Source organism: Manacus vitellinus, unplaced genomic scaffold, assembly GCF_001715985.3.
Source record: "Manacus vitellinus isolate BGI_N305 unplaced genomic scaffold, ASM171598v3 scaffold_9_pilon, whole genome shotgun sequence".
In the NCBI taxonomy this organism is placed as follows: Eukaryota; Metazoa; Chordata; class Aves; order Passeriformes; family Pipridae; genus Manacus; species Manacus vitellinus.
In genome coordinates, this window is record NW_021940917.1 from 2,852,780 (window position 1) to 2,869,466 (window position 16,687).

The 16,687-nt window shown below is 37.8% G+C and overlaps 1 protein-coding gene across 1 annotated transcript in view; it reads right to left on the minus strand.

Moving 5' to 3' along the window:
• Nucleotides 1-402: 402 nt before the first annotated feature.
• MAMDC2 (MAM domain containing 2) overlaps nt 403-16,687 on the minus strand; it is a 31,560-nt gene continuing 15,275 nt past the window's right edge. Inside the window, exons 8-13 of the mRNA XM_018085842.1 lie at nt 16,162-16,427; nt 6,374-6,467; nt 4,508-4,660; nt 2,476-2,735; nt 1,677-1,761; nt 403-1,351 (exon numbers count right to left, since the gene is read on the minus strand). Coding sequence (XP_017941331.1) covers nt 1,290-1,351; nt 1,677-1,761; nt 2,476-2,735; nt 4,508-4,660; nt 6,374-6,467; nt 16,162-16,427 — 920 coding nt within the window. The 3' untranslated portion in view covers nt 403-1,289. The remainder of the gene's footprint in view (nt 1,352-1,676; nt 1,762-2,475; nt 2,736-4,507; nt 4,661-6,373; nt 6,468-16,161; nt 16,428-16,687) is intronic.

The window sequence follows — 16,687 nt, forward strand, 5'->3', positions numbered from 1 at the left end:
CTTCTCATAAGACTAAATGAGGTTTGATAAGCCAGACTTTCCTCTCATGAAGCTGTGCTGGCAGTGACCAATGACTGCATTGTCTTTCAGGTGTTTTTCAATACCTTCCAGAATAATCTTCTCCATAACTTTACCAGGCCTGTAGTTTCCAGGATCCTCCTTCTTGCCCTTCTTGAAAATTGGCACAATGTTCACCAGCTTCCAGTCAGCTGGGACCTCTCCAGATTCCCAAGACCACTCAAAAATCAAGAGAGGTTTTGCAATGACATCAGCAACACTTGTAGGATTCTTGGATTAATCTCATTCTCTAAAGTTCAAAATAATTACTTAAGGCTATTTTATTAGGTTGAGTTCTTTCTCCTTATACTGATTAGTATGAAGTCTAAAGAAGAGCAATAAGGCGATATTCAAAGTTACATTTTATTAGGAAGTTCTAATAATTTCAAAAAAATCCCTTACACACAAATACATAAAACCAAAAAATAAAAAGATGTGTGAATTAAGTTTCCTATTAATATAAATGCACGCATCTGTGGTTGGGTAAAGTGTACGTGCATTCTTTGTGAGTGTACAAACTGATTGAATAAAAAAATCCAGACAAAAAGACTTGCATGCCAGAAAACATGTAGCTTCAAAGGGTCTCATTTCATATAGTTCCAGCTTATGATGGCTTATACCGAATACTAAAACTGAGTTTGTTATTGGCAAGGATGACAAATATATTTGTTATAGTAAAATAATACAGTATCACAAAAAATTGCCAGCAGAGTATTAAGTTTCCCAGAGAGATTTGTCATCATGAATAATTGCACTGAACCTTAAGGCTGTTACTAGTAGCTAGCACTATTTTCTTTCTTATTTCAAAATATTTATAATTTTCATAACAAAAATCCATTCTATCCCCAACACAAAACATTCACTGAATGCAGATTTAAGATAACACAATATTCCACTTTAACTGTGCAACTTTACTTTCCTCTTTTTACTTATATACCAGAAAGGTTAAAAAAAAATTTAAATGAATGATCTGTGCAAAATGGGAAGCCTTTATGCAATAACTGACACCTCATGCAAAAGAGGAAAAAATATTTTAAAAAGTTATGGTCTAAGAAGCCCTGAGTCAAAAATTTCATTGCAAAGGCGAGGAACATGAGTGCTCTGAGTTCTTCCTATGTATTGGTGCATATTCAAACCAATCCAGTATTTACTTAAAACATATTTTAAAGTAGGCAGTTTGTGCAGTTTCTCACATACAAATCTTCTATGCACTTTCTTTCAGCAGACTGTATTTAATACTCAATTTCGTTTAAGCTGTCAGGATAGCCTGATGAGAACTGAATTTCTTCCACTTCTAGAATACAAAATAGGAGGAAAGACCATAATTATTTGTATTTTAATCATACATAAGAACGCATGAAGCAGAATGCAATTAATATGCTGGATTTAAATGGGACTGCAATATGGTTTTTAAAAAATGTTACAGCCACTTTACTAGTTGAGTCTGAGTATGATCTCACATCGCATTAGAAAGCAAAAATTCTGCACTGACCCAGCAGTTACTAAATACTAAATTCAAACCCATTCAATGGGGAGTCAAGGGAAGAAGTATCATCCATCTAATTAAAACAAGCACTGTGAATTGCCAGGTGTCTCTTATGATGTATATTTAAACTTACCTAAACAGGGTCCTGGCTGGAACAGAATATCATCAATAGCAGTGTCACTTCTCATTGACACACCGCGGATCACCTCAAAAATAATCTGTAAAGGTAAGACACAGCTTTTCATGAGTCCCACAGGTGGACAGACTCAGAAAAATGATAGGCATGCAACCTATTCAAGGATCTAGTGTGTCCTGAAAGCCTGCTTCTTGGAAAGAAAGTTCTGTCCTCCATCAGATTAGCTTAGTCAGAGCAATTCAGTGCGTGCTATGCTGAAAGAAGCAAGTATGGTCTCCCTCTCCTTTTTCCTTTCCTTTCCTTAGTAATTTTCAAGCTCTTAAGGGAAAGTGAGTAAAAAACTCCACAACATTTGTGGATGGTGATCAGTGCAATTTTGTGCCCAGTGCTGTTTTAGTCATTAGCAATTTCGACTTCCTCTTTCACAGAGAAACTGAACCAGGTTTTGTCTACGGCAATACTGAAGTCATGTTGAAACCAAAGAGCTCTGGATTTGCATCATCCCTTGTCTTTGGTGCCACCTTAGAAAGACCACCCTACAGGAAGCTGCCATTTTATCATAGCTCAGTGGCTCTGTTAAATCTATACAGAGCTACAAACAGCTGAAGGAAAAGAAATTCCACAAGGGATCTAAAACAACCCTACCACTACTGACAAGAAATTATGGGAAACAACATTAAATACCTTAAAAAATTATTTTGAGTTAATAACTATTTTAATACTTGCAAACAATTCATGTCTTTAATAAGTTCATTTCAGTTTTCCAATTTGACTGCTTCTTGCTTGTTTTTCTTACCTGGTAGTTTCTATCACTTTCATATTCTATCAGTCCCCTTAACCATGAGATGCTTTGTTCCCCTGTCCTCCTCCACAAAGGAATCTCTTCATCATCCCCTTCCTTTTTTAGATAAACACTTAATAATCCAGTCCCAGCTCCATACATGTGATAGAAGAATGTCAAGCACTGTTTTCCAGATATTCCTCTTAGTAATCTTGAATAAAGGTATGCTCTCTGTCCATAGACCATGTCAGATGCCTCTATATACATGTAGTACCCTTAAAAAGATATACAAGCAAATATTAGCAAAGTAAAATACTTGGCATGTTCATTATGCTCAACATGCTCATTATATTAAAAAAATTATGACTCAAAATATTTTGATAAAGATTTTTAAGATGTAGACTGCAGTGTCTGTGAACTGTAATATTTGTGATACTGTAATAACAGTGGACTGTAATAACGGTGGGTTTGAATTCATAAAACCAAGAGCTGATTCAGTCTTTCTAACAAGTTTTTAATATGATTCAGGCCTTAAAACTAAAGACAAATTATTTTATTATACTTTAATATGAGCTGTAGGCTTTGGTGTTTAATTCAAGGAGCTTTTAAGCATAGTGAAGAGCAAGGTCTTTGCAATGGATTGCACTAGGCTTGGTACAAATGACCTTAGAAATTCTCCAACACATTGTATGAAATTATTTTTTCTTTATGGACCTACTCTGTAGATAATACTCCTTTTCATCCTTTCTCTTGACTGCTGCTTACTACCAAAGTACAATCTGGCTTAGAGGGGATGCCTCCAGTAGGGAGTTGAGCAGAAAATAGGACTCTGAGTATCATGACAGACATCTCAAGTATCCACTGGCTGCTGCTGCTGTTCCCACCTTTTCTTCTGTCTCAGTCATCCTTGGGAATCCCCTCTCCCTCTGAAGGCAATCTCACCCCCAGACCTGTGGTGGCAGAAGGGCAGATAACACCACAAAAAGGGAGCAGTGGGACTACACAAAGAGTTGCTGCAATGTCTGAGTTCACTGTCTGCTCTCAGAGTGTACATCTCAAAACATGGAACAGCTGCTTTATGCAGCATATGGGACATGGGGATGCTCCTCAGTCTTCTGATACACCTCAGTTTGCTCCAACGGGCAATAGCTGAATGATAGATTGGGGGGGTATAATAAATTTGCCTTCCAGCGATTAATGACTTGAACACTTAAAAACTTGGTTCTGTCTGATGAAACACACAGCAACAGAAAAGAATACAAAGCAAGAAAATACCATAGCTGCTCCTAAACCAGGAATGCACTCTGATGGCAATCGATTCCTTGGAATTCAGAGACAGCTCCATGTACATCTGAGGGTACAATTTAGGCAATGGTTGGCGCTGATGCAGCTCTCTGTGCACTTGCTTATACTAATGGGGACTCCACTTGGCCAAATACTTTAAATTACACTAGTGAGGTTGTGAAGCAGGTTTTCAAGACAAAGGGCCTGTGTGAGTTCTTTTATTTGCCATGTTTTCTTCTAAGTTTGAACCCAAAGCATGTTCATGCAGAAGAGATCCCAATTACTTGCACAACTTACTGCAAAGAGATGTGCGAGATAAGGAATCAACATTGTCACAGGTGAGGCTTAAAAGGCTGTCAAAGTTCTAAAGTCAAGCTATTCAGCTATCAGCTACTTAATGATCTATATAAACTGAAAATACATGTAAAGTCAGTTTCAGGAAATATTCACATAAGCTAGGAGTTTGGAAGGAGCTTTTTCTGCGAACTCTGGGGAGCCATCCTGTTCTTTTATCTCCCAAAGGAAAGGGCTACTTTAGGATGTGACAACAGAACTATCCACATAGTCTGCAGATATTTCAGATTAAACATCACATTTTCAAAACCATTCATGGGTCCCTACGAAATGTGTTTACTTCATTGGATTAATACCTCTTCTGAACAGAAGCGTAAAAACTTTCTCTATCATCAAGGTTATAATTTCAAAGTATTTTTGATTAACTATCAACTTCTGTTCTGAAAGTTCAATGTGGGGCTTAACTCACCTACCCCAGTAGTGTGGTCTCCTTTCGGACCAGTGTAAGAAGTGGGAGTTGGACCCCTCCTCCTCTGCCAGCTCCCACGACCTCTCTTCTTTTGGGTAAACACACACTCATCTTTTTCAAAAGTACACTCTCCAGGGCTGAGCAGAAATGAATCTGTAAGGAGAGAACATAGTTTAAAACTTCAAATATATTAGACCTATATTTGGAGAGATAACACAGAAAATGTATTGCAGTTACTCACCCGCTGAAATCAACATCCACCTAGCAATGCTTACAATAATCACAAGCTTATAAAAGCCAGCTTCAAACTGAATGAAATGTAATTTCATTTTCTTCACTGTTTTGAGGTAATCTGTGCTCTAGTCTAGCTTAGTAACATGTACTAAGATTCTTGAAAACATTTCATACAGTTTATTACTCTTAATCAATAATAATGGTTTGGACTAGATGATCTTAGAGGTCTTTTGGTTTTAATGATTGGACTCAATGATCTTAGAGGTCTTTCCTATCCTTAGCAATTCTATGATTCCATAACAGGCTCTACCAGTGTAATTTTCTTCACTATTGTAGCACCCCAAGCAGATTAATGAGCTCTAGAATGTATAATGTGGATATTTAATGAGTCTTGTCAAAGATTGGAGTTTCTGTGATCTAAAATCAAGTGCTACATTTAGCTCTCCTATATTCCCTTAGCAGCAGATTCTACTACAGCATACAACAGGCCATGGAGCTGTAATTACTATAGTATTTTCATCACTTCAATTCTATTAGATGATGCAAAAGGGAGAAAGTTGATAATTCAGGTGCTTGCCAGGAAGCTTCTGTCAGCTTTTCTGCTGTAGCCTGGTTTTGTTGTTCAGAAGTAGACACTGAGCTGCTTTCATTTTTTGAAAAGGAGGAAGCTTTGATATCTCTGGGGCATATTTCAGGCATTTGTTTTGCTCCAATCAGAGACAGCCTCAGTATGACTATACACCCAGTTACCAGTTCTGCACCTTTGGTTCCTTTTCCATTTACTTAGGAACTACAGAAAGGCAAAACAGTCAACTGTTGGAAATGCTTTAGAAAAATGGCATCTTGTTTTATACATGTGACTTCTCTCTGTTTTGTAATGGTTAGCTGCCTGAATGCATGAAAGCCAATCAAAAGAGGTCATTAAAGAGCTATTAGGACCATTGCAAAGATATGGCTTTATTCTGAAGAAGAATGGGATTATAGATTGTGCCTGCCTCATGAGAATGGTTTCTAAATTAGGATACAATCGTTGTACTGTCAACTTCAAAATGCCCCAGAAGAGGGAGTCTGGTGAGTTCAGAGAGGTTAGCCTGCACATGTCAGAGGGTAAAGTCTTGCTGAAAAACAGTCAGTTCCTCCCACTACAGGAGAGAGAGTTGGACTGATCTTATCTGTCTTCACTAGAGAACTGCAGCTCAAGTAAGGGACTGTGTCTTTGCCTTGCACCAATGTACTTCTGGACTAAAAAAGAATAATATTGTCTTTTGAAAATATTGCTTTTGGGTCCAATCCTGGTTTGTCAAAATCCATTTTGAAAACTACTTTTCCCTCAGTTGGACTTTTGGTTTATTTTAAATTGTAACGCCCTAAAAGGACCACTCACTTATATACAGCTTCACTGGAGTCAGCCAAGTTTATTAGGAGTTAGTTGGTACCCCTGTGAACAAATACTGGTACGTATGCTACTTTGCAAAAATAGGATTTATGCAATGCTTTTTGGAAAAAAAGAAAATACAAGAAACCACAGTGGGATGAAGGCAGCTGTAGGATAGGCTTGGAAAATGAAGGTATGTGATGAACTCTTACTGAAAAGGATACCAGCAGTTGGATGACAAATACAAATGGTCTTACCAGCAGCCTGGCAGCTTCCCAGGCTCAATGATACATCATCCAGTGCCACAAGTCCACAGTCCCAAAAGCTTTTACACAAGCTGACAAAGACAACCTGCAATACATAAAGGAATTTCAGTTATCTAACAAAACCTGGCAATGTTAAGAGTCTGAAATTTTAGGGTTTTTTCTAAATGTGCAAAAAAATGTTGAAATCTACAGAACAGAAATAATGATCCACTTTGTCTTGACACATACTAATACTGCCAATGACTGAAATTTTGGATCCAGTGGGGATTAGATGTATGTTTTCAATTGAAAGGATTTTCTCACTTTTATGGGCAAGTTATGTATCTTTGTATGTAATTTCCATTTTATTAGGAGACTATTTTTTTGCATATGAGAAAACATGACTTACTGAGATTGCTGTGGTTTTTTTCCTCCACAAAACCCAGCAAATATCCACAGATAGCTTACCCTTAAAACCAAGAAGTTTATCCATGGAAAAAAAAATTAAAGAGTAATGCAGACTGATGGGCAAGAGAAATGGCCATGGCGAAAAGCAAAGAACAGTAAAGATGAAATGAAAGTACTGCATAAAATGAGATTATTCATAAATGATGCAAGGCCATAGTATCATAGAGCATGAGACTGGAAATGCTATGCATAATACACAGTGTTCATCTGAGTTTGTGAAGATTAAATAAAAACATCCAAGACGTTTTTATTTGACTACACATTAATTCTGCCATGAAAAATACAAGTCACTCATGAGATAACAAAATAAAACGTAAAGAAACTGTAAGACTCCAGTTGCCCTTCTCCAAAGGCCGACACATATCTGTTTGAATTACAGAAGACACATTAAGATTTATTTTGTGAAAATACTGTTGGCGGTTTTCTTGGCCTATCTCCTCCAAACCATCTGTCTGACCATTGAGGTTATGACCATAATTTGGGAGGAGCTTTTCAAAACAATTCCTTTGTGATGAGGTCTGTGCTAGTGACTGGAGATGGAATGAGTGTCACTTCTAACAGTTTAATATTCTGGAACAACTGTGAACATCTCTGTTACATATTTGAGGTTAAATGTTGAGGGGGTCTCAGTGCTCTGAGCTGGAGGACCATGACTGTGAGAATGATCAGCTCCCAGTAGATCCTGAAATTGTGCAGGATCTGCTGCTCCAGCTGGATCCCTACAGATTTATGGGGCCTCATGGGATTCATCATCATTGCTGTCTTAGCCTTAAGATTTAACAGGACAAAAGGTGTTTCCTACTTTTAAGTTCATTCTCAGGAAACAGGTGTAATCTATTAAAAATGGTAGCATCTCCTGGAATAAAGCATAAAATAAGATACTGATGTTGGTTGGACGTCAGTCACCAGAATTTTAATAAATGCATTCTGGTGAACACTTGTAATACACTAAAAACATATTATGGTCCTAAACCCACGAATCTTCTGACAACCACATATGTAAGGGTGAGGTCAGTCCTCATTTGTGAAACAACATTTCCACACCATGGAATTGTTTTAAATGATGCTTTCCTATTGACATCACTGGGAGCAGGATCAAGTTCTTTATTCTTAGATTGCAGTAATTTGTTCCATACAAGGTATGTAATTAAACACTGGATACCACAGAAGGCACTCCATTTCAAAGGCATTGCAACAATAACTGTGGCCTCTCAAACGCCATTGAACCAGTAGCCTTTGTACAACAAAAAGATTCATCTGATTCAGTGACACCTGTAAACTTGTTCAGCTTTGCCATCTGTAGCTTAAGCTTCACTAATTCTCCACTTGACTTTCGTGGTGTTAAGTAACACACTGCCATGAGCAGACTTTGTAATTGCACAGGGATGGGGTGGAGGAACTTGTACTTGGGAATGGGGAGCTTCCAGTATTAGCAAATGTACTGAAATTGCTTATAGTCCCCTCAGCGTATTTTGTGGTATTCTTGATTTAGTTTTAGGCAATGGACTAGAAGATTTTCATTCACAGGTCACATTTATTCACTCTTCTTTTGTTCTAAATATCCTTTTCTGTCATAAAGGGAAATATTTGACTATTTAAACTTTACCTGCCAAAACTGTATCAATTTGGATTTATTCAACTGCTCATTTTCCCCCTGTGTCAGATCTCTGAACCCTTCCTACAGTCTCGATAGAAGCAATCTCATGATACTTTGCATTTGTTCTTATTTTGAATAAAATATTTGCTAGGTCAATTCTTCTAAAATTCTTCTCTTCTTGCAGAAGAGAATAGGGGATTCTTTGTGCTCAGCTTGCACTTTCTTCATAAAGCATGGCAAATGAACAAAGTACTAATTGTTTCCAGCTAGGTAACAAATATTCTTGGACTTGCATGCTATCTTGGAGGCTAAACTAATAACATTATCCAGTGCAAGCGGTTGTTGCCTGTGTTACTGAAAAATAAAACATATTTCTCATGTTTCTTTTTGTTCCAATAACAGGACACAGCTAGGGCATCAGTTTCCTTCCAAACTATTACTCTAGTTTATGGAAGCTGGTTTGTTGATTTTGCAGTGCTTAATCAATGCTCCTGGTCTTCAACCTCAAAGTATCAATAATCAGTTCTTAGCATTTATCCTGGATTATATCAGATATGGGCAATGCCAGATGAGAACAGCTGTTAGAGCAAGCTTCTGCCAAGACATCTCATTGGGTTGTGCTGCAGACACTGGGTGAGGTGGACGGGACTTCTTGGCACTCTGCATCTCTACAAGCAGACGTGAGTTGAAACATATGCATATGAAGTTAACCTGCTTTTGGAGAAGAAATAGTAGGACATACAGTAGGGTACCTGCAGTGTAAGGAAGAACTAATGAGGAAGCTTATAAAAGGAGGTTTGGAGGCAGCTGGACTCAGAACAGGAGAAAAGGAGAGATTCCTCTGGATCCCTATATTTTCTGTGTATTTCCTTTTCTCCTTGTTTATCCCAGGAAGTGTAGCTCTTGCTCAATTAGAGAGCCAGACCAGCCAAAAAAAAGAAAAACTGTGAAAACAGCCCAATCTGGTGAATTAAAAGCAAGCTATGCCTCTGCAGCAAAGTAATTTACCTGATTCCATCCTAGTGAATATTCCTAGATTCAAACTACACACTGTACATCAGTGTAGACACAAAACTTGGCCTGTCACTTAGACACATTTAGGTTCGATTTTTTAAAGGAGAAAGGCAGTTATAGTGGAGTCTGAAGTAGGGTTTTGTAAGAAGTTACTGTTGTAAGTTCACACAGTGATACAAATCTCAGTATTATGAAATAAAAAATAATTCAAACACCAGAAACAAAGGTGAGACATGGCACAAAGAAGCAGTCAAGACATTTTCACAAGACAGGGAACCTGACTTTTCAGTCAGTTTTGCAAGCAAACAGCTGTATAAGCATGCAAGCCAGGGACCACCACTGGCACAGAGAACCATTCTGACTGTCTACAGCTGGAGAAGCTTACACACACTGTGGAGCAAGAATCTGCATTTCAACAGTGTGTGTGTGTGAGTGTGTGTGTGTGTGTTTGTGGGTATACACCACCATGGGAGGTATTTCTTAACAACAAAGTCCAAATGCCTGTATCAAATTACTTCCAATTAGCTTTATTAAACTAGATTTCTTTGGCTTAAATATTCAGAAACTCATTTATCAAGAACACAAGTAAGCTATTAAGCCAAAATTAGAATGTCTGCAAGCTTCTGTCATTTGAAATAAATTGATTTAAAATGGCACTTGCCAGGCAAGTTCAATGTTTTGCCATGTAAATACAACAAGCTTCTGCAGGGGAAAAATAACGGATTATGAAAGCTTCTATATAAATAATTGGATAACATTGGTAATAAGCTTGTGATAGTTGAACCAATATTTTTGAAAATCTTTCCTGTCCAAAGGCAGAAACAAACAATGAAAGAGAAACATAAAGTCTGACAGAATAACCTAGCACCACAGACTGCTTATGATACGTCTCTTCCCACTGGATTGCACTGCCTAGTAGAGCGCACTGGCTGCACACAAATGTATACAGAACACTTATGTTCCCATTTGTCCTCCAGCACCTTCCTAGATTTCTACAAATCTGCTGATAGGGATCTATCCTCATTTCAATGTAACAGTTTCCTTAGCTCTTTTTATAGAGATTCTTGCCTTTAGATCAAGGAGTCTTTTCAGAGGAGGTGGCACTATAGTATCATAATACTGAGGACCCAGAACAAAAACTGAGCAAAAAAATAAAGTGTCAGTTAAGTATCAGAGACACCAAAAAGCAGTATATAGTATTTCATGCAACATATTACCTTGCTTAGCTACTGTGAAGATGCAGGCCACTTAAGTATTGCTTCCTAACCTGAATAACTTTCTCAGTTTCCAGTATGTTGTTTCCACAACCATATGTCAAGCACCACAGTCAGTGAGGTTGCACACTTTGCAAGCACTATCCTACTATTTACAAACCCTACCACTCTTATTTTAAACATACATTTCTGGTGACTGTTCTTCAAGAAGTTTCTTACTTTAGAGGTAAGAGAAGGAAGGACAGAAGGGCTATACTATAAAACCACAGCTCATTCCAAACTCTTTAGGGTGCACACATTATTGTGGGAAGATTGATCAAGAGTTTTTTCAGAACAGTACCAAAAAGCTCTTTAATTTGACACAAGTGAGGGTTTTTCAGAGGAGGAAGAGGAGGAGGAAGAGATGACAATGTTTGCCCTCCTCCACTTGGTGCCCACTTAGAGAAGTCTGTCGTTCATACCAGTGACTCAGTCACAGGGATCTAGAACTTCATCATATATCCAAAATTGCTTTAGTCATTTACCTATGACTTTGGCAGAGAAGCAGGAGACACAAATTTCTCATTAGCAAAGAGAAGTGCTAGAATAATTTAATATTGAGCATCATCACAGTTATGATGTGAGAACAGAGGTCCAAAGAACCTCAGATCAAGTCCTAGAAAGGTGGCAGGGTAATAATAGATGTTTAGGGAAAAAAGTACAAGAAACAAATCAGCCCTAAAGCTGTTATATTATGTCCAATCCCCAGAAAGCTGAAGGATTGACTGAACTGGAGGTCACAGTTAAACCACTGTGTTTACAATCACTGTGAGGTCTGTTTTCCATGAATTTGTCTAATCCCTTTTGTTTGTTTTAAACCGTGTAAATATTGAAGTGCAACACTCAGTCACTTGATTTTGCTCTCACACAACTGCAAGTAAAATTAGTTATGGAGAACGAGTGAAAACAAACAGATGAACTCAAAAGAGATTGAGAATAAAACATCAAAGAGTGAGAACATATACTGAGAGTTTGAAAACCAAGAAATGCTGCCACAGCTACTCTGATGAAAGTAGAATGGACTATTATGATGCCATTTACCTTTCTGAAGATTTGATTTTGAAATCTGTGAGAGGTATTCAAGCACTATATCGTTAGGTAACATTGCCAAAACTTGCATGAATGGATAAACAACACAAGATGTTTGCTTTTGAAAACTTGAGCTTCAGAATGGTGAACCAAATCTAGCAGAAATGAGCAGAACTGGTATAAGAAGACCCAGGTGAAATCAAACCTTCATTTTAATCTAGGCATTTGGACTTTGTTGTTAAGAAATACCTCCCATGGTGGTGTATACCCACAAACACACACACACACACAGTTAAAATGCAGATTCTTACTCCACAGTGTGTGTGAGCTTCTCTAGGTCTCATTTAACATGTGACATTTTCTTTCAATTAGCTCTTACATTTTTCTGCCATGTGTTGGCCTGGAAGATCAGTTTCAATACAATCAAATCAAAAGAAATCTACATATTTCAGGCTTAGGTTTTTATGCTGCCCTTCAAGAGGCAACAAACCATGAACAGTTTAATTTATTTTAAAAAATAACAGAATTTTTTTCCATTTCTTCCTTTTCACATTTATTCCCTGGGCACAGTATAAAAAAAATTGTATGTGTAAGAGGTACTTAAACCGAGACAATGCCTGAAGTACAAATTGAGAAATCAGGACTTCAAATTTCCTGCCTTCTCACTAGCATTATATAGCATATGTATTTGCAGTACATATGTACACATATATACATCCATCCACACATACATATATATATAAACATTTATGACTTGCTTAGCTGGCTTATACCCACTTCATCTTTACAACATCGTATTTTCAAAGTGTCATATTAAAGCCAATTGGCCAGCTTCACAATTCCTGCCCACAGAATTCAAGCCATCAACTTGTGCCAGACTGCAGTTAGCTAATTCAAAAAGAACTTGCAAAAAACATTACACAAACCAAGAGATGAAAATCTGAATCTTTTTATTGTCCCAATGCAAACAAACATGCTAACAAAATTAAAACATATCAGACAGATTTTATATTGTTTCCAAAACTTTGTGAGTAGTATTCGTACTAGGAGAAAGATAAAGGACGTGGGTAATCAGGTATTTTAGTAGAACCACTTTCTGGCTGAAAAACCATTATGACCTTCAGGACATATGACTGCCATTAAGGAACTGCCAGGAGACTGTTTACTGTTTCCACAGCCGCTGACCCAATCTACAAGTCACACCTGGTAACCAAGAAGCTGCTCAGCCAAACTACTGTGCATGCCTACAACTTATCATTCATGTCTAGACAGGATGCATCTCAGAAAACAATACGATAGGCACACTGGCCTCTACATGTGTAAGAGCAAAAGTGGCAGCCCTATCTTATTTTGAGACCACATCTCTCCACTAGAAGACTGTTTTTCACTTGCTTATAACATTGCCAAGACACAATTATTTCATCTCAGACTTTCCATGCTGGGTCCTTACTTCAGGCTTGCTTTGGAAGATTTAATCCAAAAAAGTTCCATCATTTCCAAGAACAAGGCTAAGAAAAAAAGGGTTTATTTTGCCCCTATTAAAAAAAATATATATGTGAAAAGCTTGAGCACTCCTAGGCTTTGGAGCGGGAGCAGGAAAGTGTTATACTTTGGCCTTTGTGCCAGGACTGTGCTTTCTGTCAAGTCGTTAGTTTTTGAAAAACTAGAATTTGTAAGAACTGGGACAAGCAAAGCAAACAGAGTGGGACACGAACAAGATTAGAGGGGGGAAAATTGGACTGTCCAGAGCCAGAAGCCAGAAGTAAGATGAACACTGGCATGGGGAGTGGGGTGGGAGTGGTTTGTTGCCTATGGAGTAGGTTAGATAACATAAAGATGCCTCAGTGAGGAGGAAAGAGACACAAGCAAGGTTGGAGGAGGCAGGACAAAAGAGGTCAGGCTTCTCTTGTGTTTCTCAATGCTGTCTCTTCCTCCAGAGCCTGAAGTGTAATCCCCAACTTGCTGGTTCCCACCACTCCTTGCTCTCAGACAAAACATGCTCTGATACACCTCCACTCTTACCCTTCATTGAAATAAGTGTTTTTTGCCAGATATTTCACTAGGTGCTAGGCAGGCACATGTTCACAGATAACTAATCTAAGTGTTTATACAGTGCCACACAGAGTTCTTTTATTTCCTTCTGTTGGCGCGGAAAAGAAGAAACAAACAAAATAAAGCATGAAAAGACCTTTTAAAGCATTAAGGTTGAAAAATTGGGCATGAGGTTGCAAGGAAAAGCCAAAATCAGGTTCACTGTGCAACTTCATTCGACCCTGCTTGTGAATATTACAAGCAGACGACCTGTAACTACATTAGGTTTTAACCCTTGCCTTATGGCAGGCAGACACACACTCAAACTTTAGCAATATTTGTCTTTTATATGCTACCTTCTCATCTCTAAACATGTCTTGGTGTACTTTTCCATATTAACATATTTCAGAACTTCACCCATTTTCTTCCATGTACTATTTATCTAAAGGAAAACTTCATAAACTGAATCGCATGCAAAACAGATAGTTATTTGGCTAAGGGGTACCTGAATTGTGATAGGCTGAATACATGCTGACTTCTCTAAAGCCCAATACATCTCCTATTTCATGATATTTGAGGAATGCCTCCTCAACAGAAATATTTTGCAACTTGTTTCCATGGGAAAGAAGGGTTTCTTTCGGAAGACCTGAAGCACCCAGTGAAGGTTTTTCAGAACTGCCAGAGGCCAACAAACCCTCCTGCTGCAGAGCATGGCATTTCTCCCCTCCTGCAGACCTTCAGGCTCAGAAGCAGCAAGGACATTCCCTTGACTTCTTTATTCTCCTCTGTGCTTTTCTCCCCATCAGTTACTGAGCACAGAGAGAATGGTAACTACAGACATGAAAACTCTAATTCATGAAAAGATTTCCATTGCAGGTAAACTTCTTTACAACTGTTTTAGATATACTGACTTCTAGGAAAACATAAAAATTGTACTTCGCAAATTCATATTGTAAAAGATTTTTCTATGTAAATGTCTGAAGCTAAAAAGAACCCAGCTGCCTCCAACGGCTATAAACCATTTTTAACAGAATTGCTCACGTCATCATTACTCATGCAGTCTATTATGCTACTGAACCTTTTCAGAAGCAATAAAGAAATATGTAAACTGTAGATGGTAAAAGTAAATGGCTCGCCTTCTTAAACAATACTTTTCATAATTAAAAAGAAAAAAAAGAGAAAAATACTTTTATGCAAATATCCTGGAATGACACAATGAGAAACTTATCTATCATGCACTTGCTGTGCAGTAATGAATTTTTTTTGTCCTATAAAATAAAGAGAATTAGAAATTCTGTTATGTTTTATGCATAAATACATAAAATCCCATCATATTTTTAAGGTATCTGAGAAAAAAACACTAGTCAACAATTAGGACTGAATTTTTTAGCATAAATTTGCTTATTGATACAGTCAGGCAACTGGTTTTTGGTGAACTTTTTGAGTGTATTTACTTCAAAGGATAAACATCTTTTTTTTCCTTCTCCAAGAAAATTTAAACTCAGTAACTACTGCCATTTCAAAAACTAATTTGTAGTGGACAAAATGCTGAAGATGTTTGTCTTTGATTTAGAAGTGCCTGCGTTCCAAGACAAGCTTTCATTCATATGTTCATTGTACTATCACATGGAAAAAAAAGCTGGACTAATCTAAATGTCAGCAGGTAGTGATCTATCTGGTCCTCCTTAGATGACTCACAGATAGTGAAAATGCGTTACAGAATTCAGGATAACCACAGAAGATGTGCCTACAGAAATCTCTGTAAAAGTCAGTCTTTGTAAGAAGAGTGGAGATGAGGAATAACAAGAGCTTAAGGACTTACTCAGGAGGTGATGTCAAATACTGCCTTATTAACTTGCTGAGATAACATAGTGACCTCTCCAACACGACACTGCAAATTCTTGAAGTCCATTGCACTGAATTCTGGTTTCATATTCTAATAAAGCAGTTGAGTTTAGGGAAGTAGGATGAGCTCCCTGTTTCAATCAGAACTTAGAAGTAGTGATTTTTTAGATTAATTAAAATCTGTAATTGAGTATGAAAATTATGTGACTCACATAGGAAACACACAAACAAAATTATGGAATGTGGAGCATGCTGAGAAACCAAAACACAACTGGCTCTTGTTAGAGCTCCTCTGGCAAAATCTCCAGCAATATTGTGACTACAGTTGAGGACACCAGGAAGCACTGCCCCATTCCTGGTATGAAGCCCCTGTATCGGGGCTCCCATGGGAGCCAGGCTGTGAAGAAGCATTCTAGTCCCCATGGTACTGCTTGAGGAATACTATTTCACTTTGCAGGTATAGCTCACTTAGGATTAATCCCCAGATAACAAAGAACCATGAGAAGAGAAGGCAAGGAAAATCCCCATCCAGGATTTAGCAGATTTGAAGAGTTGGCTCTTACCTTGCAAGGCATAGGCTTTTTGAAGGAGATTTCAGCTTTAGTCCAAACTCCCTTTGGAGAATCCAAGACAGACCAGATTTTGTCTTGAACAACATGATTCTCCTCGAAGATATAAACTGCAAGAGTGCCACTCATTTTGAAAAACCCATATAAGGCATAATAAAAACTCAGACAAAATTGCAAGTTTCCTGGCAGGGTAGGGCCGTATAGACGTCCAATGTACCCAGGCTGTGATGTATACTTTGTGTTCGCCAACAAGTAATAACCTGCAAGACAGCACAATTATTGTTTCTAATATGCTATCAGCACAGCTGGTTTGCTATTAAAGCAGCTTCTGTTATTGCATCAGACTTTGGCTACAAGAAACAATTTCGTCTGGCAAGAAATAGATTATCACACTCTGACAGGAAATAACAATTTTTTTTTAAAAGCATCCTGTCTACTTCTAGTTCAAATGGCATATTGCTAAGTTACCAGAAATAAGCCTTTTTCAAATTTACCCTGAAAAATTCCCTGTCCTGCTGGC